Raw genomic sequence first — 25435 nt, forward strand, 5'->3', positions numbered from 1 at the left:
GCCCGGGTCTGTGTGTGCTTAGACATCCGTTTGCCCCAGGCTAGGAGCACAGCACTCCCCACACCCAGTTCGTGCCGGGGGTGTTTTCTCTCTTCCCCTCTCCAAGTCAGTTTAGTGTCTTCCCACATAGCCTCCTCGGCCTCCTGCCCCCAAGAGGTCACCCCTCATGCCCTTCCAAAGCAGGGTTGGCTAAGTCCCTGGTGCTGGCAGAAGAGCCCAGGACTCCAGCCCAGGCTGTGACCTCAGATGGTATCTTCCCAGAGGAGAGGAGGGAATTGGAGAGGGTGGTAATGGGTATTGGGGTGCCAGGGTTGGGTAGCTGGGAGGTAGGAGGAAGAAAGGACTCCAACATGGCTCTAGAGAAGGAAGAAGTGCACTTGCCCCCTTCTCACATTCCAGATCCTTCTCTGCATGCAGAGAAGTGTTACCTTCTGGGAGCTGCCATGGTTCAGCCTGGCTTCTGGTCACTGTTCTTTAATCCTCTGTTTCTGGAAAATACTCCAGTTGTAGATCTATGGAAGGACATATGAAGGTGACGGGTGGATCCGGAGGACCGCCCTGACTGTTATGGCTTACCAGGGTGACAGTGCTGATGATGGTTAGCACTCAGCCAGGGCTGCTGCATCCCCGTCCAGTTCTTTGATCACAAACCATGCAGTGTGAAATCACACGGGGTGTTGTACGCCGGGGTTGCTACCACCTACTTGAGCATTCAGCACTTAGGACCACAGGAAACCAAACCAGAAGGGTTTTCCTGGGCACCCTCCACCCGACACCAGCCCTAGGGGCTCCACTGACTCTAATGTCCTGCCGCTCTCCTGGAACTCCCTTTCCATCCTGCACTGACCCCAGGGAGTGCTTGACTGCCTTGCAGCTCATCAAACCCTGCTTTAACCAGGGGGGAGGCTCAGGAGTCATTTGCTTTTTTCTCTTTGCCACTTGCCAAATTCTGAAATCAAGTTGAGCAAGTCCACCCACTTCAGGCCTCACTGAGTCCCGTCTTTCATTCCTGGGTTAGAGAAACACTGCCCGCAAGGACAGATCTGTGGAAACACTAGGTCCCTGTGAATCAGGTGCCGGAGGGTGCAGCAGATGCTGAAGAGATCAGTCCTGCAGGAGCATCTTTACAACAGAACGTGCTATTTTCCAAAAGCGGCCTGTTTAATGATCAAATCAGTCAAATAGCTGTGCTGGTAGGACTTGGGGTTAAAAATGAGGCCTAATTGCAGCTTTTTTCTCCAGCACCAATTCAGGAGAATGCCTGCTTGCTGACCCCAGGTGACTGAACCTCCCACAAATGGGTGCTTTGGGTCACAAAGGGGACAGGGTCAAATCCTTCAGGCAAAGAATGACTGAGGTGTGTGACTCACTGACCAGGCCGGGACTGCACGGCATTCATTCACTAAAGAAGCCTGCTGTGTGCCAGGCATCATGCTCAGATGCTGCCCGAGACACAGCCCCTACCCTTGAAGAGCTCAAGGACCTTTATGGAAAATCATTTTGATACACACAGGGCTTGGGACCAGCTATATGTTCAACTATTTAAAAAATGGTTCCCAGCCCCAGCTCTCTTAGCAAGGCTTTCTAATTCATTATCTCATTTAATCTTGCCATGAGTCAGGCAGGGCAGTAACACATAGGAAAGGAGGGTGGGGGTGGGGATAGTGTGACCTGTACACCAGGTCCTGCTGCAAATTGACAGCAGATCCCAGGCCTCATGTTAGCCCAAGCTGCTTCTCCTGTCACATTGTAGCCTTCTGCGAGGATGGGGTGGTACTGTCCTCCTGTTTTCATTCTCTTTCATTTTAAAATGATAAACCTGGGTCAGAGGATATTTAGGAAGAGGCACTGTCATTAAGTCCAAGACAAGATGGTCAGATCTGTTATCCTAGTGGGTTACAGTCCAAAATACTCTGGAGCATGCTGAGATTAAGGTGGTTGCCAAGGGAACAGAAAACCGCCATGAGTAAATAAATCAAGACTTTAAAGGATTTAGATCGGGTCTATGGCCAGGTAAGTGCAGACCTTTGTATCCTTTCCAAGGCCAGGTAAGTGCAGGTCTGCCGTGGGGATCTGTAGCCACGTGGTCACAGATGTGGAAACATCCTGCAAACGCAGCCACGCTGCTTCGTACAGGCGGTGCAGTGGCTGGCATGGGGAGCCAGGTGAGCTTGGTGATGTTGGGGCTTCTGGAACTGCCTGCATCATCCTTGTATTTCTTTGTTAGGAGCAAGTCTGGAGCTAAGAAAAATGGTGTAGGTTCTCGGAAAATGGTTGTTTTTTGGCAAGGGACATGAGCTTCAAGTCATCTGGTAAGGCGGTCAGCTTCATTGAGAGGGTTTGGTGTCCCACTGCCGAGTCCCAGGGGAGCTGCCTGACGGAGGGTAGACTGCAGTGACCAGAGGCAGCCGCTGAGCCATGCAATACACAGGCCGAGGGAGAGGGCAAGCCCCTAGTGGACTTGGCAGAGAGAAACTGGTGGGAGTGGGGGATGTGAAACCTTTTGTTATTATTTTTCAGTGGTTTGAATTTAGTAAAGAAATATCTTTGACCTTTAGGCAGGAGGAGGAGTATTGGGGCCAAAAATAGTGTGTGTTCACGTATCACTGTTCTTCCTGGATTGTGGCAGGGGCAGTGAGAGAAGGAAATGAATGGACTCCCTTAAGTTATGTCTTAGGCTAAAAAGAGAACAGCCTCTCTTGGGTTGATTGGGTTTGGAGGAGGTGTCCTGAACAGGCTGTTCAACAGAGGACTTTTCGTGATGATGACAGCGCTCTATTTCTGTGCTGTCCAGACCATAGCCACTAGCCACATATGGCTATTGAGTATTTAAATGTGGCTGGTACAGCTGAGGAACTGAACTTTATTCAATTTTAATTAATTTAAATAGCCCCGCATAGCTACTGGGCAGTACAGCCCCAGGGATGATAGGATGACACTCCTATTGATAAGAAGCTAGAAACATTGTTTCTTTTCCCTTCACCTTCTCCCCTCTGCTCACCACCTCCAGCAGAGCCAGATAGTTCTGGGGTTCAATTCTGGCTTTGTCATTTAAACCATAGGTCCTTGGGCAAGTAACTTATGTAAAGCATGCGGTATAGTGCCTGGCACACAGCAAGCACTCAGTAAATGGTAGTTATTGTTGTTTTAATAAACTTGAGTGGTTACTTGCAGAGCAATTGTGCCCATGGAAAGGGAGAAAAGGGTTTTTCCCTTGTTTAGCTTAACCCACATAAAGAATTAACCATCCCCAGTGTGAAGCAGGCCTGCTGCAAGTTTAAGGGTTTGAATTGATGTCATAGGTCACATCCTGGGTTTTAATTCCAAGGAAAGAGAACTTTGGAGCAGAGGAGGCCTCACGCTGAGCCTCACGTCTTCATCTAGGTCTCTGCAGAGCAACTCAGCCCTCAGTTATGGCTGGGGCGGCAGCTTTGCCTGCACCTCCTCGTTCCTTGCATTGCATCAGCTCTCCTTCTCCTCCAAACCCTTGGGGCCATCTTTTCTCTCTGCACTGCCTGAGCTATCAGATGTAGCTTGCAGAGGAGCATATGTTCATTCAACAGACGTTGACTGAGGACCTATTATACGCTCGACGCGTGGGACAAAGAGATGCTAAAATAGTCCCTGCCCTTTGAAGTTCATAACCTGGTGCGGAAAACAAAAGTATGCTAAATTCCAAATCTGGGATCAGCATAAGGTGCTTTGGAGAGAGAGATCAGGCTGCTGTCCAGTCCTGGGGAGATGGGAGAGGCTTGTCAAGGGGGAGGTGGTTGCCCTGCTGAGTGAGGAAGCCCTGGGGACGCAGCCCCGCAGGTGGAGCTGGAGCATGCGGGGAGCAGGGTCTGGAGCTGCTCCGAGGAGGCCCATGGGGTGATCTGTTTGTCCACCTGTTGTGCCCCAGGGTGACTACAGTGCAGAGTCTGGGACAGGGTTCACTTGAGCTACACGTCTACCCATGGTCTACAGGAGCCATGAGCTACACGTCTACCTACACTGGAGCCATGAGCTACACGTCTACCCACACAGGAGCCATGGTCTGCTGTTCTCCAGGACGCCTTGGTTGTGGGCAGTGCAGGCCTTTGTTAGGGTCCAGAGTCCAGCTGCCATATGGATCTGTCAGGATAGTGGTGATCCCTGTGCCAGCCACTGCGCTGCCTGTATGAGGAAGCATGAGGCAGGGCTGTGTTTGCAGGGTGTTTCCATATTGGCACTCTATCGTGCTCACTGCAGCACCTAAGAATGGGGTGAGGGGGAACCTTGGGGGAGACAGGGGAGGGGGGTGTATGTGCACGAAACTAGAGAAGTGAAGTGCCTGAGCTCAAACCACCGTGGCAGAGCAGAGAATGGAGGCCTCTGGGAGCCCTTGGCTTCCCCGTTGAGACAGGGCAGGTTTGAGGTGGTACTGCCCGTGTCTGTGTCCACCCCCATCCCCTAGCTGTGTTCTTTTCCTTTCTATTTTGGTTCAGCTTACCTAGAAATGCTGCTAAAAATATGGGAGACATCCTCAGGCATATTATTGATTTTGCTTTTGAAAAACATGGTGTTCACCGAGTGTCCCCATTTCTCTTATGGTCTGCAAAGGAGATGAACACTGGGGGCTCTGGCAGGTGACAGCAGGGGCTGGAAAGCTGGGCAGTGTTGATGTGCTTTGAGTGGAGGCACGGGTGGGGTTGGTCATCAGCACCTGGGGTGCTGGTGTCACTGCATGAGAACTCAACATCTGTCCTATGCACTCATTTCTTTGTCTTCCCAGTATTCCCTCCCCGTTGTCTCTGTTTAAAATGCCAATTTCCTTGGGACGTGGAACTCCTAAAGTCCAGCAGTGAGGTGTCTCCAGGAGCAGTGAAGGGATGGGGTGGGGGTTGGGGTAGGAGTGGATTCTCCAGAGGCCACAAGCCAGACGGGTGGGGCCTGGTGGGGCAGACTGGTCCACCAAGCGAGCTGTGAAAGCAGGCAGGCCTGACCTCCAGGCCTTGTGTTGGGAGGAAGGGGCTGATTTTACAGCCTAGGGCCTGCCATCTGGAATTCTTCAGTTCCCAGGCTCCAGAAGGCACAGTGGGCACCTGCAGAGCTGCAGAGAGGACCCTATGATATCGGGAGTCCCGCATCTCTCAACGCCCTCCATCAGGGACAGCGCCACCCCAACTGCCACATCCACTGTCTGCTGCAAGGATCCCTGCCTGGGCCTTGGAGAGAGAGTCACGTTTCTCTACCTGGCAGCTATAGAGAGGCCACAGAGAAAAAAGCCTATTTAATGTTCTTCTACCACTTGTGACTTTTAAAATCACTTTTCCTCTCAGGCCTCTGTTTTTTTGTCTGTCAAATGTACACCCTCAGGCACGTTCTCACTGGGGCCCAGGTTTTTACTTCCCTGTAGTCACACCCTATTTATGTCTGAGGGTCTCAGTCCCAGGGCAGGTGCAGTGGAACGCAAGCTGGGTCACGGTGCCGTGTCCCCATCTGGGCTCTGCTACTTAGAGCTGTGAGTGTTGGAGGAAGCCACTCTGTGTTTCAATTTTATTTTCCCTTCTATAAAATGGGATAATAATACCCACACAAGCTAGGGCGCACATGGTTATTGGAAGGTTCCCACGAGATCATACATGGAAAAGGGCTTTGTAAAAGGCAAAGTTATATCCGAGTAAGGGACAGTATCATTAAATGGCAGCTGGAAGCTGTAATTTGGTTCTGCCCTCTCACGCCCGCTGCTACTCCAGACGTCGTAAGTTGCTCTTTTATGGGATATCTCTGGCTTGACTGCGGGTTCTGAGGAGGTGGGGTCAGCAGGGGCCTGATGTCTTCTTCCTTTCCCTCTGGTCACTCTAGTGATATAACCCAGGCCGTATAGTCAGGCAGACTGGCGAAACTGTCAGCGAGGGCAGCTCCTCGATTCGGCCCCTTTGACTCTTGTCTCCAGTCCTGAAACCCTCGCCCAGGGCCGCTCCGCCGCCGGGCTCCGGCGCTCAGCCCCTATCACCCGGGGAAAGGCCGGCGCCTCCGTCCGACCCTCTTTCCTGGTCGCTGGGGGCGGTTTGTGGGCCTGGCCTTGGGATTAGGAAAACAGGGATGGTGCTATAACGGCCGAATGCAGGCCTCAGGGAATCCAGAAAGGGGGAATGTCTGGGTCGGCGGATCGGGGGGCTTGAGAGGGCCCGCTCCCTGGGACGTTCAGGCCCCAGAACCGGCCTCCGCATGGTCGCCGCTCCGGCCCGGGCGGGCGCAGCACTAGCAGCCCCGTTTTCCGCCAGCCGGGCTGCCGAAGAGTTAGACCTCCCAGCCTCACGGGGCTGCTGTGCGGCTGCGACGACGCCGGCGACTGCGGCGCTGCAGCGAAGACGCAAGGCTCGGGAGGCGGCGCCATGTGAGTCCGCGCGGGGCCGCGCTGGGGCCGCGGCGGGAGGTTACCGTATTTACCGAGGCCAGAGCCGGACCCTCGGGGGCGGGTCACTGCGGGCGCGCTACCGTATTTGCCGGGTCCCGCGCAGCTCCTTTCCGGGAGAGGGAGCGCCGCGACTTAATTACGTATTTATCCAGGGTTGCGTGGCTCCGCGAGGGGGCGCTGCGGCCGCGGGGGGTGGGCTGCATTCATTCCCTCTGGGAGCTGGGGCTTGCAGTCGGGCGGGGTGGGTTGCGGCAGCAGGGTGGAGGCCTACGTATTTTCGTGGGGGTGGGGTTGCGACGCAGAGTTTACCATATTTCTCCGGGGTTGCTCCGGCCGCAGAAGTTGGCAAGGTTGTGTGTAAGGTCGGGTGGGGTGGGGTGGGGTCAGCTCTCCCGATTAATGCAGCTATTTGATAACAGCAACGTCGCGGGAGGCTTGCCGTCTTTATGGGGGAGGGGAGAAGGGGCGCGGGAGTCGCTGCGGGAGAGTTACCGTATTTGCGTTGAGCAGCGCAGACTGTAGAGCAAAGATCTGCGGCCGGAGACCGGAGGAGCAGGGGCTCAGCTGGGCTGTGAGTGTGGCATGGGATGAAAGAACTTGGGGGAGAGACGGGGGGCCTCTCGGCGTGCAGGCGGGGCCTCAGTCAGGGGTATAGCTGGGGAGAGTGAGGAGGCTGCCCAGTCACAGGGCCAGGCTGAGATTGGCCAAGGGGACTTTGATGATCTGTCTTTGCAGATGTCAGTGCAGCTGCCTGTGGAAAAGACTTGTGGGTGGGGTCTCTTGCAAGTAGGACTTGTCTCCTTCCCCAGGGTCAGTTCCACCCTGGCCTCGAGGGTACGGGAGACAGAGGAGGTGGCCCTGAGACCCCACTCTGCAGATAGGTTGACTGAGGCTGGAAGTGAAGAGAGGCCTTCGGGGAGGTCCAGTGGAATATTCAGCCGGCTTCCCTGATGGGGTTGGGGAGAATGGATGAGGCAGGCCTTAGGGCCCTGCAGGAGCCCAAGTTTTGGTGGGGGTCGTGGGAGTGGTTGCAGTAGACAGTGCGTCTACAGGAGAAGTGGCCCTTTGGAATGCATGGCTCTGTGACTGCTGCGATGGTGGCAGTGGGGTGTGTGTGTGTTTTGAGGAGTGTTTAGTTGTTGAGCAGCTAGTACATTGAAAAGAGCTTTCAACAGTGAGACAGGAGACTTGAGGCCTAGTCCAGGCTCAGCTTGCTCTGTGACCTTGGCAAGGATGTTGACCTCACTGAGCCTCAGTTTCCCCATCTTTAAAGTGGGGCTCAGTAACCCTGCTCCGCCCCTTTCTCAGGGCTGTTGTGAGGACAATGGGAAACAATTTAAGAGGAACACAGTGCCCTGGGAAGAGGATCCTTGGGAGAACCAGCATGAAGGGAGCTGGGTTTGGGGGTGTTGGCTGGGCACTGAGTGTGCTGCTCAGCCCTGGGCCAGGCTTTGCTGTGAGGATACCAAGAGGAATCACGCTGAGACCAGTCCCCCTGGGAGCCCACACCCTGGTTCAGTGACTTGGAAACCTTTTGAACACATGCCTCATTTCGATAAACAAAGAGCTGCCGCCTTTAATGTTTAACTGAGGTCACTTTCAAGTTTACAGGGTTGTGTTTTTTTTCCTGTTTTAAGCTTCGCAAAAATATCTTTAAATCATTGATAATGCCACCCTTTTCTCCAAGTTTGGGGTGCACTTCCCTACCTCCCCCTGTCCTTGAGATCTGGTTGGAGGGATAAGACAGTCTAGACGAAAGTAACTGAAAATCCTAGCTGAAACTGAAACTGAAAATCCTAACTGAAACTCATCACCATCTGTCTAGTGTCTTGTGTGGCTGGCTGGCATGGTGCTAGGTGCTGGGGTTGAAAGAAGGCAGCTCTGTCCTTAAGGTGCTGGGAGTCGGGGTACAGAGGTGGCATGACTGACCCTCGTGCAGTATGATGAGTGAGAGCCACATGGTTGTGTCACACGGTGTTTAAGCCTGGGGTGGAAAGGTCAGGGAAGGCTTCTAGAAGGTGCCCTTGGGAAGGGACTGGAAGGAGTGTAGGCCGTGCTTAAAAGGCAGTGGAGGAAGAAGAACACCAATTCCCAGCAGGGGAACTTGAGCTTGAACAAAACGGGGCGAAAGGTGGAGGTTGTGGAAGGTGAGTGTCCCTGCCAGGCTGGGGGCTGGCTAACCCTCGGGTTCCCCGACCCCTCTCTCTCCACCCCCCACCCCCGCCCCCGCTTCTGTCTCCCTAGGGACTGGTGATTGCAGCTGGAAGTGCCCATGACCGAGCTGGCGTCCTCCGGGGGCGGGTCCCCTGCGGGGGACGGGGAGGAGGGTCTGGGGGACGAGCGAGGCCTGGTCATCCACCACCCTGCGGAGGAGCAGCCCTACCGCTGCCCGCTGTGCGGCCAGACCTTCTCGCAGCAGCCCAGCCTGGTGCGGCACCAGAAGGCGCACGCCGGAGCGGGCCGCGCGGCTGCCTTCGTGTGTCCGGAGTGCGGCAAGGCCTTCAGCGTCAAGCACAACCTCGAGGTGCACCAGCGCACGCACACCGGGGAGCGGCCCTTCCCCTGCCCCGAGTGCGGCCGCTGCTTCAGCCTCAAGCAGAACCTGCTCACGCACCAGCGCATCCACAGCGGCGAGAAGCCGCACCAGTGCGCGCAGTGCGGCCGCTGCTTCCGCGAGCCGCGCTTCCTGCTCAACCACCAGCGCACCCACGCGCGCATGCCCGCGCCGCACCCGCGCCGCCCCGGCGTCTTCGGGGAGCGGCGGCCCTACTTCTGCCCACGCTGCGGCAAGAGCTTCGCACGCGAGGGCTCGCTGAAGACCCATCAGCGCAGCCACGGCCACGGGCCCGAGGGCCAGGCGGCCCACTTAGGACGCGTGCTATGATGCGCCCGGGGCCTGCTGCCGACGGCTGCTTCCCGCCCCGCACGTGCGTCCCAGACCCCTGGAGATGGCCCTGGGCCGCGGCTCCCTCTCTGGATGGGATCCCGGGAGAGGGGCAGCGCTGGCTTGGGCTCTTGAAGGTGTGGGCCGCCGCCAGGCTCCTGCCGCCCGCTTGCGTTCCTCCTTCGGGACCCTCTGGCTGGCTGCACACAGCTGCTTCGGGCTCCTGCCATGGTTCTCCTTCTCTAGCCCATCTGGCCTAGAGCAGGTGAGACCTGCGGGGCTGACCAGAGCCCCTCTCAGGGCTGGGGGTGGTGCGGGTGGGGTGGGTGGTGTTGATTCTTGATGGCAGGTGGGGCGGTCTGGGTACCGGGCTGTAGGTTTCTCTGTGATGAGCTGCTTACCGGATCTTCATCCCCAGAATGTCAGAGTTGAAAGAGACTTGGAGAGGCCACTTTCCACAATCCCCACGCCCAACCTCAGCCCCCAGGCCTCCTGGCTCCTGTACACACTCTCTGCTGTCCTTGAGATGTCATTTCACTTCATGTTTCAGTTTGCTCATCTGTAAGTTTGGGATATAGATGAGGGACTCTTCCTCGCTGGGATATATTGCAGCTACTGGATGAGAGAGGGTGAGGTCACTGGTGCACAGAGCCTTAGTTGATTCTGCCACACCATGTGACACTGACTGTGCCACGCTGGGCTCTCCCAGAGACACACATGAGGACTACAGGCCCTGTCACGGGGTGCTCACACTCGGTGTGTGACGTGGGGCCAACCTACAAAGCGCTCTGGGGTGAGACCGAGGAGGGTGACTGGCTTCTCTTTGTCACCCAGGAGAGTTTGATGGTTTGAACCAGGTCATGGGGACAAATAAAATTGTTCTAGGAAGGGCAAGTGTGTAGAAGGATGTTTTCACCAGGGGGGGTTCCTGATAGTTTAGTGACTGACTCCAGGTGTCCCAAGGGGAGGTTTGCCCTACAAAGGACGTCATGGTCAGGGGGCGGGGACACTGAGATTTTTAATGAGATGAATGCTATGATCTCAGACTTATGCTTTAGGAGGAGAATCAGAGGCACTGTGAGGGCAGACTGATGTGGGAAGAGCTGGAGCCTCGAGGGACTTGGGTCATCTGGGCGAGAGAACATGAGGCCCGCAGCTAAGAGGCCTGGTCAAGGTCTGGCAGTGAGAAAGGGGGCAGCCAGGACTCTGCTCCAGGACCTCTGATTCCAAGCTGGCGCTCTGAGGCACGGGCCTCTTCAGCCTTTTGGCAGATGAGGAAACAGGTTTGCCAAGCTTGCCTACGCCACAGTTGGTACTTAGGGGTACAATGGGTGGAAGCCAGGGCTTTGTTTTGGATTCTGAATCTCAGAACCTTTTAGCTTCACTGCTAAAAAGTGGACGATGGAGCAGGGAGGATTTGGGGCCATGTGATAGGAGCTGGGGCAGGGATGTCAGGGGTGGTACGGGTGTTTGAAGGGGACGTGGCATCCCTGGGAGTGGTTTGGGAGGAAGGGAGCTGGGGCTTCGAGGGGACCTGCACGTTCAGTCCTGTGCTGGGTTCTGGAGACTCGTCCCTCCCCACTACCCCCTCTGCCCGTCCTCAGTGCTGTGTGGCTGTGTGGCTGTGTGGCTGTGGCTCCTCAGAGACTGTCCTCTGCCTACCACTCCCAGGTGCTGTAGACTAGCATTGGTGGCAAAGATGAAATTAAACAGAGACTTGGGACACCTGGAGTCAGTCACCAAAATGCCCTGAACCCAAGGTGTCTCATCTGTAAATGGGATTAGTAATCCTTGCAGTGCTTGGTAGGGGACAAAGAGGATTCATTCAAACCCTAGGACAGATTCAGGGTAGGCCAGCTGATCGCTCCCTCATAGCCCCAGGGGGTGGCTGGGCAGGGCCATGTCACGGCTCCATACCTGATCCTGATCTCTTTGTTTCTGTGGACAGTTGCGGAGTGGGCAGGATCTTATGACCCGATAGGTGCAGGACCCATCTGGACACAGAGACCAGGAATGGGGTTCCATGGAGGCCTGGCTGGCACTGCACCCGGGCATCAGGACACATCCAGTAAGAAGACCTGCCTCAAGAGGTGCACTGCGGTGACCAGTGGAGGTGACTGGTTGGAGCCTAGAATTGGAGGCAGATTCCAAGCTCTGGTGGACAAACTCCCCAGGCCTGGTGGGAATCACAGCTGGGGCAGACCTCATCCTGGCTGTCTGGCTACAGGCCCCCACTCTCTGCCACTGGTGGTAGGACGATGCCTGTGTGGAGAGCTGGCTTCTCTGCTCCTGCCTGGTCCACCACTTGGCTAGAGTTCAGAGACAGGAAGTGATTGGTCTAAGCTAACACAGCAAGTTGGTGGCAGACCTGGTTCTAGAGGCAAAACCTTCTGCCAGATGTCAATGAAACCTGCAGGCTTCATTTTCCTTTCTGAGCGGTGCTTCTAAGCACTTTGGAGACACGAAGCCCTTGGAAAATCTGATGAAGGTTACGGACCTTCCCTAGGAAAACAGATAACTGACGTGGACTCAAAAACCCCAAGCAATTTCAGGAGCCACTGGGCTCCCTGAATGAAACCCATCCCTGGACTCCAGGCTAAGAACCTCAGCCCTGGGGACTTCACCTGCTGCCCTTTCCTTACCTGTCACACATTGAGCCCTGAGTCAAGGCCACTGTACAAGTAGTGCCCCTCCCTCCCCCTGGCCAAGCCTCCTTCCCGTGTTCAGGAATAAAGAATTCTGAGGAGGAGACCTTTTTAGTCAGTCCCTTCTCCCAGACCTAACGAATGATGCATTAGGTTTCTGGAACCTCATTTCCCTTCCCCAGACATTGGCAGAGGTCCCCTGGGCTAGATTTTCTCTTTTGGTTTTGTTTCTTGTTCTGCCTGACTGGCCGCTGGCTTCCACAAAGGAGCCCTTTGCTCCTGGCCTGGGCTCTGATTTCACTGTGTGGTCTCAGGGGAAGCTGGACTGCTGTGGACACTGGTGGGAGCTTGAGTTTGGTCTGAGTCTGCCCCAGGGAGAAGGAATCCCGCTTCCACCAACCAAGCCCAGTCAGCGGTACCTCCCAACTGGCCAAGTGTTCAGCCCAGCGGGCTGGGGAGGAAGAGGATGAGGGCCTCACTCCTGGTGCCTGTGGCTCTGGGCAGGGTGAGAGGTCGGTGGAGGAGCTTTCTGTGTGTTCTCTGAGTGTGCAGCAGTGCAGTTGAAGGGAACAGGGCCCAGGCTGGCAGCAGGGCGAGGACTCCTCCCATCTTCACACCTGAACCAGTCAGCCTGGAAGCTCCAAGTTCTCACCTGCTTCCCCAGAATGAACATGAGAAAAGGCAAAACTGACCAGGGCTGGGATGGGTTTGGGTCAGGGTGGTTGGAGGGCAGCCTGTGGATCCCTGCACTGGAGTCTTGCTGTCTTCGATGCAGTTTGGATCATACATTCTTACCTCCTACTGTATGCCTCACCCTGGAATAGCAGAACGCTCAGGGGGAGATCCGAGAACAAGAAGGTGCTCCCAGCCCCAGGAGCTTCTGATCTGGCTCTGATCCTTGGCCGACCTAGAGGAAACCTCCACACACTCCCCTTCTGTGCTAATGGTGCAGTTTGTGTCCCCCTCTGCCCATCACTGTGCTGTGCTTGTTCCTGCCTCTGTGCCTTCCCCTATATTGCTCGGACATGACCCCTTTCCTCTCCTCTACCCAGCTAAGCCCTTCTGATCCACGGGGCCCGGCTTCCCAAACCACCCAGCCCACATTCCTCCTCCCCGCTCCAAACAGGCCCTGTGTGAGCCCCTGTCCCTGAACTGCGTGCTGTCCCACGGACGCTCCAGTCTCTTCCGTGTGTGTCTTGAGTCCCCAACTAGACAGTTAGCTCCCTGAGGGCAAGGAACTGTCATTTCCTCTTGAGCCCTACCAGGGTCTAGCACAGGACTGGGCTCCTAACTCTCAGGAAACACTTGTCGACTGACTGGTGCCTCAAGCGCTGGAAGCTTGTCGGTGGCCGGTAATGGGCAGTGCACATGGGGAGAGGGTATGTGAGTTAACTCAAGGGTGCCTTTTACTGGGCTGTGGGCTGGCTCCCCTGGGTCAAAAGTGGATGTCGGAGGCCTCAGGCTCTTACCTCCTTGGGGCAGTGGGAGCATCAGGGACCCCCTCCACCTCGACTCTGCAGGAGTGCACGGAAGTGGTCGTCCAGCCCGGATATTTCTACAGGTTGCTGACACCTGCGGGAGCTGACTGAGTGGAATAAATGTTCTCTCAACATCAGCTGGTGTCAGGAGTGGTCATTTGGGGCTTAGCGGGGACAGGGTGGTGGCCTCTGTCTCTGCCTCCATCATCTCTTGAGGAATTATGTTTCAAGGTTGCCTGGTGACTAAAGACCCTAGAAGACACACATCAGAGCCTCAGTGATGGGCTAATGTAGGCTTCCGGCACCTGCACAGTGACTGCCCTTAGCATCTGACTCACAGATACAGGGGCTGCAGCCCTTGCTGCCTGCTAGTAGTGGACCGCTAAGAGTGCTTGAGTCAGGAGACCAGGCCCCTGTGCTGGCCTGTCTCCAACGGGAGGTCTCGGCCAGGCACGTGCCTCTCCTGATGTTAGTCCCCTTCCCTGCTCCTCTTCCTTATGGACTTGTGAGAAGCGAACAAGTAGATGTGTAAAGGACGCAAGTGCACAGCGCAGCACAGAGACTCTACCATTCCTCTTTGGGCCTCCCCCCCGCAAGTAGGACCTGGCTGCAGACCACCTCTCGCAGAGCGCTCTGGACAGCTGACCATCTGTCCTGCATGCCACCGGGTGGCCGTGAGACCTGGGTAAGTAACTTCCTTCCCGTCAATGGAAGGCCTGGCTGGAGTGCGGTGGGCTCACTTCGGCACCGTGACCCTGTGCTGCGCCGTCTGACTCTGACTTCTTCTATGGCCTCTGTCAGCCAGGAGGGTCCTGCGAGTAAGGAACTTAGGGGCTGCACCTTTGAAACGTGGGTGGGTGATGTTGGGAGTGAATCAGGCAGGGCTCTGTGTTCAACTCAGATTTCAAAAAAGGAAATGATGAGCTCGTGTAAATGAAAAGTACAGTGACTCGATGGTCACACAGACCCAGCCAGGAAGAAGAAGCCGGCAGCTCAGCCTTCTGCCTGGCAGCGTCCGGTCCTTCTCTAATGGATCTGAGACAGCGGAGGGTCCTACTCTTTTTGGCCTGAATCGGGTCAGTGCCTGTTACTAGACCTGTCTCAGTGGCCAGGGGAGTGCAGGGTTCTGAAAGGCCTTGTCACACGCACATCCATGGCCGAGGGGGCTCAGCTGCAGCTGGAGTTCATGTGCTGGGAGTGGGAAGGTATTGTTCAGCAGAGGAAAGCCAGAGACGAGAAGATGGGTGGATGGACTCCAGGCAGCAGACCCACACTCTTGCTATGGGGACAGGGTGGAAGTGGTGCAGGGAGAAGCCGGGCCAGCAGCGTTGGGGGTGGAAGTGGTGCAGGGAGAAGCCGGGCCAGCAGCGTTGGTGTCACCTGGGAGTTGTTAATGCACAATTGCAATTCCCACCCCAGACTCCAGTCAGAAACTGCATGTGCTCAAGATCCCAGGTGGTCAGCATCTGCTGTCAGACCCAGTGCCACTTTGCCATTGCCCTCCAAGGAGGGCCTTTGACTCAGACATTCCATTGGCCTTGCTGCTTGCAGGGAGAGCAATGATGGAGTTTCCTTTTAGGCGAGCTGGTAGAGACAAGAGGCTGCTGCCTTCCCCAGGGCCCAGATACTAGCCACCGCCACCCCCACCCTCCAGGACTGGTGCACACATCGGTGGGGCCCATCCTGACCTGGCCTACCCAGCCTGGCTGTATAGGAATTTCCTGGAGTACAGACGCAGTACAGGAGGGAAACACCAAGGGAAGGGCCAGTCCTGGGCACAGAAGCAGGTGGCTCACACAGCATGGCTCCTCCACCCGCTGTCTGGGACCCTCCCCCGGTTCCCATCTCCACCCTCCTTAAGGCCTCCTTAACTTTTTTTTTTTTTTTTGAGATGGAGTCTCACTTTGTCACCCAGGCTGGAGTACAGTGGCACTATCTCGGCTCACTGCAACCTCTGCCTCCCAGATTCAAGTGATTCTCCTACCTCAGCCTCCCGAGTAGCTGGGATTACAGGTACATGCTACCACACCTGGCTAATTTTTGTACTTTCAGTAGAGATGGAGTTTTGCCATGTTGGTCAGGCTGGTCTCGAACTCCTGACCTCAGGTGATTCACCTACCTCTGCCTCCCAAAGTGCTGGGATTACAGGCATGAGCCACAGTGCCCAACCCTCCTTGACATCTGAGCCTCACCTTTCTCATCATGCCCATGGTGGAGACACCTGCTGTGATGCTCTCAGAGCCCCAGCCCAGCCACCTTCCAGCGGTTGTGAGTGTGGGCCGCTGATGGCCTACAGCTGCCCAGCCTGGGGGCTGCCCCCTGGCAAATGACTGCCCACACGAAGGGATCAGACTGAAGCTGCTCTCCTGGGGGAACACAGCTGGCTTCTTTCTCTGCCCTGTGCTGCTTCCGGCCACTCTCCCTCTCTAGAACCCTTCCCTGACAATTCTCACCCTCCCTGCCTGAACAAGAATCCTTGTCTCAGGCTCTGCTTCTAGGATCCCCACCCTAAGGCAAGGTCTTTGAAGAACACAAGCTGAAAGCATCTTGCACACAGTAGATCTTGACCTGCCCCTTTCTTTGGCGGTTCTGTGTGACACTGGTTACCTCTGGGCCTTCAGTGAGCTGCTGCTGGATGAATGGACTGGAAGTGACCATCTCCTTGGTGAGAGGCCAGACCAGAGGACCTAAATGCTGGTGGCCCTCACCAGCTGCGCTGAAGCCCCTCTCCACTGGAAACAAGGGACAAGAGTCAAATTCACAGGTCAAGGGTTGGGGTCTAGTCTGACCACAAGTCTTTGGTCAAGGTCCTTACCATCTCGAGGCTCAGTTTCTGATACATGAAGTGAATGGGGTGGACTGGCCGACCTCAGGTTCTTCTCGGATGCTTCCCCGACTGCTTATGCAGGCCTCTTTTGGGTGGTGACCCCCAAGCTCGGCTGAGTGGCCAGGCCTCATGGGGCAGGCTGGAGAGGCCCCTGGGACGCTGCTCCTGCTCCTCTGGGCTTGCCACCATTCCTGTGACTCGGGCCTTGCTCTGCGCTAGGCTACCACCATCTCTGCTCTGTACAGATGCTTGGTAAACTGAAACTGCATTTTTTTTCTTTAAGCAGGAGAACTGCAGTTGCTAGCAGTTTCTAGCAGCAGACACAGAAAGTCACCTTGGAGCAGAACTTCTTTGTTTCTGGAAGGTCATCAGGCCCTTGCAGTTAAACCAACGCTAAACAAATACACACTGCTACTCTTGCACTGGCCTTGGACTTGGAAAGCATCTCAAACATAGACACTTCAGGCCAGTGTGTTTGCTCTCCTGTTTCATAACAATCACTGTCAAAAGGCTGTTGTAAGGCAGAGCATCAGGGACAGGGGCCTCTGGGGTGTGGAAAGGACCTGAAAACCTCTCAGTGGGGAGGGGCTGAGCTAGTTCTTCCCCTGGCACATGGAAACCTGCTGGGGGATGGCAGGGTCCCCTGAGATTGGGTTTAAAGCATGTGGGTTCAAGAGAATCTGAGTTTATAGGAGTAGTGAAAACCGTGTCCATGTGTAGGGCGAGAGAGTCTTTGGAGAGGGTGACATGATGGTGCACAGGCGTTCTGAGAGGTGGAGGAGGGACTGGCTGATGGACAGAGGTGACACAGCTTCCGCTGCACGTGAGCGCTTTCAGAAATTATGGAGCAGGAGGAAGCATGTGGTGCTCCTGGAGGGAAAATGGACTATATATAGTCCCAGGGACTGCGGAGAGTTCCGTCTTTATGAGATCGTGAGAACCATATTTCAGGCTGGCAAGGCCCGATGCACTGGCTGCTGCTTTTCCCACCTCTGGCCTGGTGCTCACTCATGGGGTCTGCTGCGCATGGCCAATACCTGTTCTTCTCCTTTCTGCCACTGCTCTTGGCTTTAACAGGGTTCAGGACATACCACCCCAAAATATAGCACCTTGGCATCAAGAAAACAGCAGAAGCAGGAAGGCCACGTTCCCCTTCCCCTGCCTGTCTCCCCTGAAGCAGGCCATAGAAGAGTTCTCGGATCTTCCTCTAAAGAAGGTCATAAGACCCTCATTCCAGAAGCATCCTCCCTATCCCTGGAGAAGAGGAGTGCCCTACAGAGACCCCAGGAAGAATCTGAACAAACAGGCCTTGCTAAGTCCCCCAGTTTATTAGCATAAGTCACACCCTCTTGTCCTCCAATCACACGTCTGCACGACTGTGTAAGAAGACAGTTTCTCCTGTTTCTTTGGGTCTTTATTTCTTTTTCTTTCTTTCTTTCTTTTTTTTTTGAGACGGAGTTTCACTGTTGTTGCCCAGGTTGGAGTGCAATGGCTCGATCTCGACTCACTGCAACCTCTGCCTCCTGGGTTCAAGCAATTCTCCTGCCTCAGCCTCCTGAGTAGCTGGGATTACAGGCATGAGCCACCACGCTCAGCTACTTTTTTGTGTTTTTAATAGAGACGGGGTTTCACCATGTTGGCCAGGCTGGTCTTGAACTCCTAACCTCAGATGATCCGCCCACCTCGGCCTCCCAAAGTGCTGGGATTACAGGCGTGAGCCACCATGCCCGGCTGGGTCTTTATTTCTGAAGGTTCCTGTGTCACATGAAATTTATATTAAATACATTTGTATGCTGTTCTCTTGTTGAGCTGGCTTTTGTTATGGGGGTCTCAGCCATGAACCATTTTTTTTCTTTTTTAAGACAGAGTCTCGCTCTGTCGCCCAGGCTGGAGTGCAGTGGTGTGATCTCGGCTCACTGCAACCTCTACTTCCTGGGTTCAAGTGATTCTCCTGCCTCAGCCTCCTGAGTAGCTGGGATTACAGGTGCCTGCCATCATGCCTGGCTAATTTTTGTATTCTTAGTAGAGGTGGGGTTTCACCATGTTGGCCAGGCTGGTCTCGAACTCCTGACCTCGAGTGATCCACCGCCTCAGCCTCCCACAGTGCTGGGATTACAGGCGTGGGCCACCGCACCCAGCAGCCATGAACCTTTCCATAGGAATTGCCTTCTTCTTCCTCTAGCTTCCTCAGCACTCTGCTTTCTGTAGGTGCCTCTCCTTATGCCACATGCGGACCCCGAGGGAGGTTGTACTGTGGCTGCTCACAGTCTTGTTTAGAGAATCTCTTAGGCAGAATCCTTTCTCCTGGCTCTGCTTGTGTCATCTGTGAGCCTTGAGGTGGCTTCCCTAGGCTGGGGCACATCCCCTGGTCCCGTAGCTATGGCCTGAGTGACAGAGGTCCCAAGCATCAATCCCAGGGACTTATTCACAAGGGCATAGTGAGCGTTATTCTCAGAGGGGGTGTCTATGGACAGGCCTGGGGCGCTCTCTGGCTTGCCTGGCTGCTACTCTGTGGTTTTTCCCTGCTCAGAGCCCACACTTTGCCGTGCAAACTTGTCATGTGGTAAATTATCACGCATGCCCTGTGTTCCCTTTTCTCTCATTTTCTTGAGATTAGTTTCTCATGTGTTTTTGGCTTGATCTCCAATCAATGACAAATCATATTTGTGCAACATTTTCTGGTTCACTTTCACAGGTGTAACTCGAGGTCGTGGACGTGATCTTGCAGGCCTGAGGCTCCCAGTGTGTCTGACACAGGGTGCTCCCGATGAAGAGATGGCTGGCCTGGTTGCATGAAGGTTGTCTTGATGGGATTCTTGTTCTGGGCATAGAGCTGGACTCTTGGACAACCAAAATATCACTTCTGGAGCTCCTGAGGTTCCATAGTGCCTCCCCCTGGTGGGTAGGTATTTATAGTGACTTCTCCCTCGTGTCTGGAGAGTATTATAAAATGGGACTGTTTTCTTGGCCATTGTCGGAGCATATTCAGGACATTTTACAATAAGAGAAAATCAAGAAACAGGGCCAGGTAAATATGGGGGTCTTATTTTAGGCAATAAGGCAAGTCCCACATCACTGGTAGGTCACATTCTGTGAACGCAATGCAATAGAAGTCATTCACAAAAGACAGCAAATAAAAGCTTCTATACATTCAGAGTTTCTTTCTTTTTCTTTTTTTTTTTTGAGATAGGGTGTCACTCTGCCACCCTGGCTGGAGTGGTATAGTGGTGTCATCATGGCTCACTGCAGCCCCAAACTCCTGGGCTCAAGGGATCCTCCTACATCAGCCTCCCAAGTGGCTAAGACTGCAGGCATGTGCCACCATGCTCGGCTAATGAAAACTTTTTTTTTTCCTGTACAGACAGGTTCTCACTTTGTTGCCCAGGCTGGCACATTCAGGGATTTTGAAAACACATTTATTAATAATTCAAATCAAAGAAAAAATTGTGATGGAAATAATGAAATATTTATGAATTAATGACTACTGTGAAATGCTACATTTCAAAACTTGTGGATACAACTGAAATCAATTAGAGGAAACGTTTAGCTTTAAATGTATTCATCAGAAAAGAAGACGTTTTGAAAATCAAAAAGTCAAGAGTTCAATTTAAGGCCAGGCATGGTGGGATGGTTCACACCTGTAATTCCAGCACTTTGGGAGGCCAAGGCAGGAGGATTGCTTGAATCCAGGAGTTTGAGACCAGCCTGAGCAACGTAGCGAAATCCCCTCTAAAAAATTTTTTTTAAAATTAGCTGGGCATGGTGGCATGCACCTGTAGTCCTAGCTACTCGGAAGATCCCTTGAGCCCAGGAGTTCGAGGCTATGTTTGCACCACTGCACTCTGGCCTGGATGACAGAGTGAGATGCTGTCTCTTTAAAAAAAAATTCAACTTAAGAAGTTAGAAAAATAATGCAATATATAGCCAAAGAAGGAAAAAAGATAAGGATAAAAATTAATGGACTGCAAAACAAAAATAATATTAAAGAGACTCAGTAAAACCAAAACCAGTTCTTTGAAAAGACAAATAAAACAGACAAACCTCTGCAAAAAGAAAAAAAAGAGAGAAGTCACACATAAACAATGCTAGGAATGAAAAGAAGATGATAACCATGGATACAATCGAGATTTTGAAAAATCATGATAAAATACTGTGAATATGACTATTTTACATTTATATGAAATGGGTTATTTTCTAGAAAAATATAAATTACTAAAAGAAACTTAAACCAATCTGAATATATCTATAAGCATTAGAGTACTTGAATCAGTGGTCAAAAATATAACCTTCATTCCCTCACGTTAATTAAGATAGGAGGCCCAGATAGTTTTACTGAGGAGGTTTGTCCACCTTTAATGAAAAGATAAGCTCTCATGTATAAACAGTTCCAGCGAGTAGGGGGAAAAACACATCCAAACTCATTTAATGAGGTAGATTAGTAAAAGTTGAAGATGAAACCAGAGCAGAACAGCACCATGTAGAGAAATTTTCAGCCAGTCTCACTTAGGAACAGAATTGTACAAATCCAAAATAAAATATTAACAGATTAAGACCAGAAATGTATTTAAAAGTATAGCATGGCTGGGCATGGTGGCTCATGCCTGTAATCCCAGCACTTGGGGAGGCTGAAGAGGGTGGATTCCTTGAGGTCAGGAATTGGAGACCAGCCTGGCTGTCATGGCGAAACCCTGTCTCTACTAAAAATACAAAAATTAGCTGGGCATGGTGGTGCATGCTTGTAGTCCTAGCTACTTGGGAGGCTGAGGCAGGAGAATCGCTTGAACCTGGGAGGCGGAGGTTGCAGTGAGCCAAGATCATGCCACTGCACTCCAGCCTGGGCAACAGAGCGACACCCTGTCTCAAAAAAAAAAAAAAAAAAAAAAAAAAAAAAAAAAAAGTGTAACATGACCAGGAAGGTGTTATCCCACAAATAAAAGGTTGATTCAACATCAGACAATCCATTAAAGAAATGTACCACTTCAGCAGATTAGTGGAGGAGAAAACATGATTATCTCAACAGATGAAAAAAAAAGCATTTGCTATAATTTGATTCAATTTAATTAAAAGACAGAATCCAAAACAAAGAAAACAAAACAAAAACCAAACCACCCTCCTTTCCATGATTACCTCTGTTCTCTGCTCCCGTCCATTTCTCCCTTTCCTTGTCATACTGTATCTTTCCTGCTCTTCTTTTTCCTTTAGAAACTCACACACCGTCATGGGTAATGCCTTTGCCTTGTTACCTCTGCGTGGAATATTCTGTTCTCAGAGCTTCCCAGGGCTCCCTCTTGTCACTTAGGTATCAACACAACTGTCATCTTTTGGGGCCTTGCTCAAACCCATCTCTAAATAACCAGCCCTCTACTGCAAGTTGCCCAGTTTTATTTCCCCCTGAACATTGATGATGGACATTGCCTTGCTTATTTACATGTTTGCTTATTCAGGATATCCCGCTTCAAACGTGAGTGTCCAGGACAGTGGGACCCTGTCCCTCCACTGCCCAGAACAAAACTGGGCACATTTCAGGTGCCAAGGAAATGTTTGCTCTATTAACTGGCTCTGTTTCCTTGGCCGTTATGGGCCTTCTCAGGAAATTTTATGTGAGCAAATCAAACCGATTAATTTTTCAAATGTACTGTAATATTTGGGACTACATTTAACAGCAAAGTTGATAGATTGCACTTTGTAGACACGAGTTTCAGATTTATTGATTTTGATTTTGCAGTTTTCTTTTGGTATTTTGGGTTGAAAACAACCTTTAACCTTTTCATAATTTTACCAAACTTGTAAACTAGGCCCTTTGCCTGTCATCTCTAATGGAAAATGGACCTGTTTGGGGCAATTATGCCATGTTTGTCTCTCTCTCTTTGTTTGTGCTTCCAATAAATGGAATTTATTTCATTTTAAAAGTGCGGGTTGTGTGAGATTCTTCATTCATTAGACCGCGCGGGTAGGTAGAGACGACCTAACGGCTTAGTATTACCGGTGGTGCGCGGCTGCACCACTTTCACAGGTGCCGGGAGGAGAGCGGCGCCCTCTAGTGCACATTTTGAGATCTGACGTTGAGTGAATGGATGGACCCGCAGCCAGGGCTGTTTCTCCAGTGCCCTCAGGGGCCGCATTGTTGTTAGACTGCAAATCAGGGACCATGTAGGCGTCCAGTTAATATTTGTCGAATGAATTAATGTCTAGAACCATGAGCTTTTCGGACTGCCCTAAAGAAGTGAGTCCGAAAAACAGAGTCATAAAAATAAATGGTCCTGTTAGAGATGAAAGGAAGGTTGACAGCTGAGGTAGAGGAGACAAGCAGGTGGAAGGCATGCAGTTAGAAATGTCTTTCTTGGGCCGGGAGCGGTGGCTCACGCCTGTAATCCCAGAACTTTGGGAGGCCGAGGCGGGCATTACCTGAGGTCGGGAGTTCGAGACCAGCCTGACCAAAATGGAGAAACGCCGTCTCTACTAAAAATACAAAGAATGAGCCGGGCGTGGTGGCAGGCGCCTGTAATCCCAGCTACTCAGGAGGCTAAGGCAGGAGAATTGTTGAACCCAGGAGGTGGAGGTTTTAGTAAACCGAAATCCCGCCACTGCACTCCAGCCTGTGCAACACAGCAAGACATGGTCTCAAAAAAAAAAAAAAAAAAAAAAAAAAGAAAGAAAGAAATATGTTAATATGTTTCTTTTCTTTTCTGATTTAAAAAGGAAATAAGAAGACAACGTAGGGTAACTTTCTAGCGAGAATTAGCCCAAAAGCCAGCAGTGGAAGCTTGCTCACTAAGACCTACAATACCGAACAGGCCATGCATCAATCGGGTGAGACACCAACTCCCAGTCGACTGCAGGAGGAGAGAGGCCGCTTGGAGAGGCAGTGGGAAGCCGACGACGCCAGCTGAAAAGCTGTGGCTGCTTTTATCTGTAAGCACATGTTTCAAATGTAGATGTTTACTGGGGAAATTTGAACGCCAATGGGATGTTTGATATTACAGAATTGTTAATTTTTTTTTTTTTTTTTTTTTTGAGACAGGGACTCACTCTGTCACCCAGGCTGGAGTGCAGTGGCGTGATCTCTGCTCACTACAAGCTCCGCCTCCCGGGTTCAAGCGATTCATCCGCCTTAGCCTCCCGAGTAGCTGGTATTACAAGTGCCCACCAACATGCCCGGCTAATTTTTGTATTTTTAGTAGAGACGGGGTTGCACCATGTTGGCCAGGCTGTTCTTGAACTCCTGAGGTCAGGTGGTCTGCCCGCCTCCACCTCCCAAAGTGCGGGGATTACAGGTGTGAGCCACCGCGCCTGGCCGGGATTATTAATTTTTCTCAGTTATGATTATGTTGTGCTTATGAAATACGAGGACGCTTATCCTTCAGAGACATGTGCTGAATGAAACGCTGTCTGGGATTTGCTTCAGAATCATCTGGGGTGTGGGTGAGGGTGGGGGTAGAGGTGAAATAGCACTGACTCTGTGTTGATAATTTCGAAGGGGGGTGATAGGGAAAGTTCATTACACATTGCTCTACTATCATCATGTGCTAGAACTTTCCCGTGACAAGTTAATATATGTTTGTATATGATCTTTTTGTTCCTTTTGAAACTGTCTCTCCTAATACTCCTAAAAAAGCAAATGTGTTGGGAGGAGGAGAGGAAATGTTTTTGGTTGAATTGAAGTTTTGGTTTTGGGCTATTTCCTTTGGCCCAAGACACCATGATGGCTGAGAAGGGGGAGGGGCTAAGAGGACTGCTTGCTTAATTTATATATGGGGTGATTTCAAAATAGTCCCTTCAAGACTGAGAAAGACTTCAGCTGGGTGCGGTGGTGCTTGTAGTCCCAGCTACTTGGGAGGCTGAGATGAGAGGATCGCTTGAGCCCAGAAGTTTGAGGCTGCAGTGAGCTGTGATCACATCACTGCACTCCAGCTTGGGCAACAGAGTGAGACCTTGTCTCTTCAAAAAAGAAAGATTGAGAAAGGCAAACTAATGAGATAATTGATCCAAATAATTTTTTGTGGTTGAATTGATGGGAGGATGAATCCACTTTTCTTTTATTCTTCTCTTTTCTTTTCTTCTTCACTGCCCCAGTCAAGGGAGAAACTACTTTTCTGTATTCACTAGAAAATATGAAAAAGTTTTCCAAATAATACTGAATAAATAGAATTACATCAAACACCTCTTTGCTGTCCATTGATAATTGAGTATGATGCAACTTTTGTTAAAAAATAGACTTTATTTTTTAGAGCAGTTCTAGGTTCACAGCAAAATTGAGCAGAAAGTACAGCAATTTCTCATGTACTCTTGATCCCCACAAGCATAGCCTCCTCCACTATCAGAGTGGTACACTTCACACAATCGATGAATCTGCATTGACATATCATTATCACCCTAAGTTCATAGTTTCCATTAGGGCTCACTCTCGGTGTTGTATATTCTATGGGTTTGGACAAATGTATAATGACATGTATCCACTGTACAGTCTTTCCACTGCCCTAAAACTCCTCCATGCTCCACCTATTTATCCCTCCCTCTACCGAAACCCTTGGGAACCACTGATGTTTTTACTGCCTCCATGGTTTTGCCTTTTCCAGAATGTTCCAGAGTTGGAGTCATATGGTATGTAGCCTGTTTGGATTGGCTCCTTTCACTTCATAATATGCATTTAAAATTCCCCCATGTCTTTTCACAGCTTGACATGTGCCAGTGTTTGACTCTCCAGAATGACAGTTCTAAATGGGAATGCTTTGATGGTCTTTGCTGTTGTTTTGAACTAAATGCTTTTTAAAGGAAAAATGATATAAATAATTTTTGAGAATTCTAGCTCTTTAAAATGACTATTATCTTCACTTGATCTCTCAGTCGCTTGGATACTAAATTGGGGGTGCAGGTGGGGAATGCCCAGCTCATGCCAGCACTTCAGATGCTGATGCCCATCTGTAACAGAATTGTCAGAATTAAGGCTAAGTGACTGCTCTGCTGAATTTTTGGAAGTAATTTCTGTGTTTGCCTGAATTTGGAAAAATTCCGAGGGACACTGGAAATGACTAGAGGTTGTATGAAGACATGCAGCATTAACGTCAACTTCCAGCCGAGACTGGCCGTGGTTTCCAGGCAGACGTGGAATCCTCTGGGTCTTCTTTCTGGAAAAGGGTGGGTGAGGGGCACATAAGACAAGATTGACCATGCGCTGACGATTTTGAAGCTGGATGAGAGGTAACTTGGGGTTCCTTATGC

The 25435-nt window shown here is 51.8% G+C and overlaps 1 protein-coding gene across 6 annotated transcripts; it reads left to right on the forward strand.

The window, feature by feature from the left end:
• The first annotated feature begins 5500 nt into the window (after positions 1-5500).
• Positions 5501-13526, forward strand: LOC100587757 (zinc finger and SCAN domain-containing protein 2-like). Of its 6 annotated transcripts, none has more exons than XM_003270904.4 (3): positions 5501-6361; positions 8627-9531; positions 11215-13526. In XM_003270904.4, exon 2 carries the CDS (start codon positions 8655-8657, stop codon positions 9264-9266), a length of 612 nt encoding a protein of 203 aa, XP_003270952.1. In that variant the 5' UTR covers positions 5501-6361; positions 8627-8654; the 3' UTR covers positions 9267-9531; positions 11215-13526. The 6 variants fall into 6 exon arrangements, with proteins under 6 accessions (XP_003270952.1, XP_030681994.1, XP_012367746.1 ...); XM_030826134.1 differs by lacking the exon at positions 5501-6361 and adding an exon at positions 6450-6522; XM_012512292.2 differs by lacking the exon at positions 5501-6361 and adding an exon at positions 6532-8529.
• The last annotated feature ends 11909 nt before the right edge of the window (positions 13527-25435 follow it).

This window comes from Nomascus leucogenys, chromosome 13, assembly GCF_006542625.1.
Source record: "Nomascus leucogenys isolate Asia chromosome 13, Asia_NLE_v1, whole genome shotgun sequence".
Lineage (NCBI taxonomy): Eukaryota > Metazoa > Chordata > Mammalia > Primates > Hylobatidae > Nomascus > Nomascus leucogenys.

Excerpts from the sequence above, each read along its gene's own strand:
- LOC100587757 (XM_003270904.4), top strand. The coding sequence starts at position 8,655 with ATGACCGAGCTGGCGTCCTCCGGGGGCGGGTCCCCTGCGGGGGACGGG.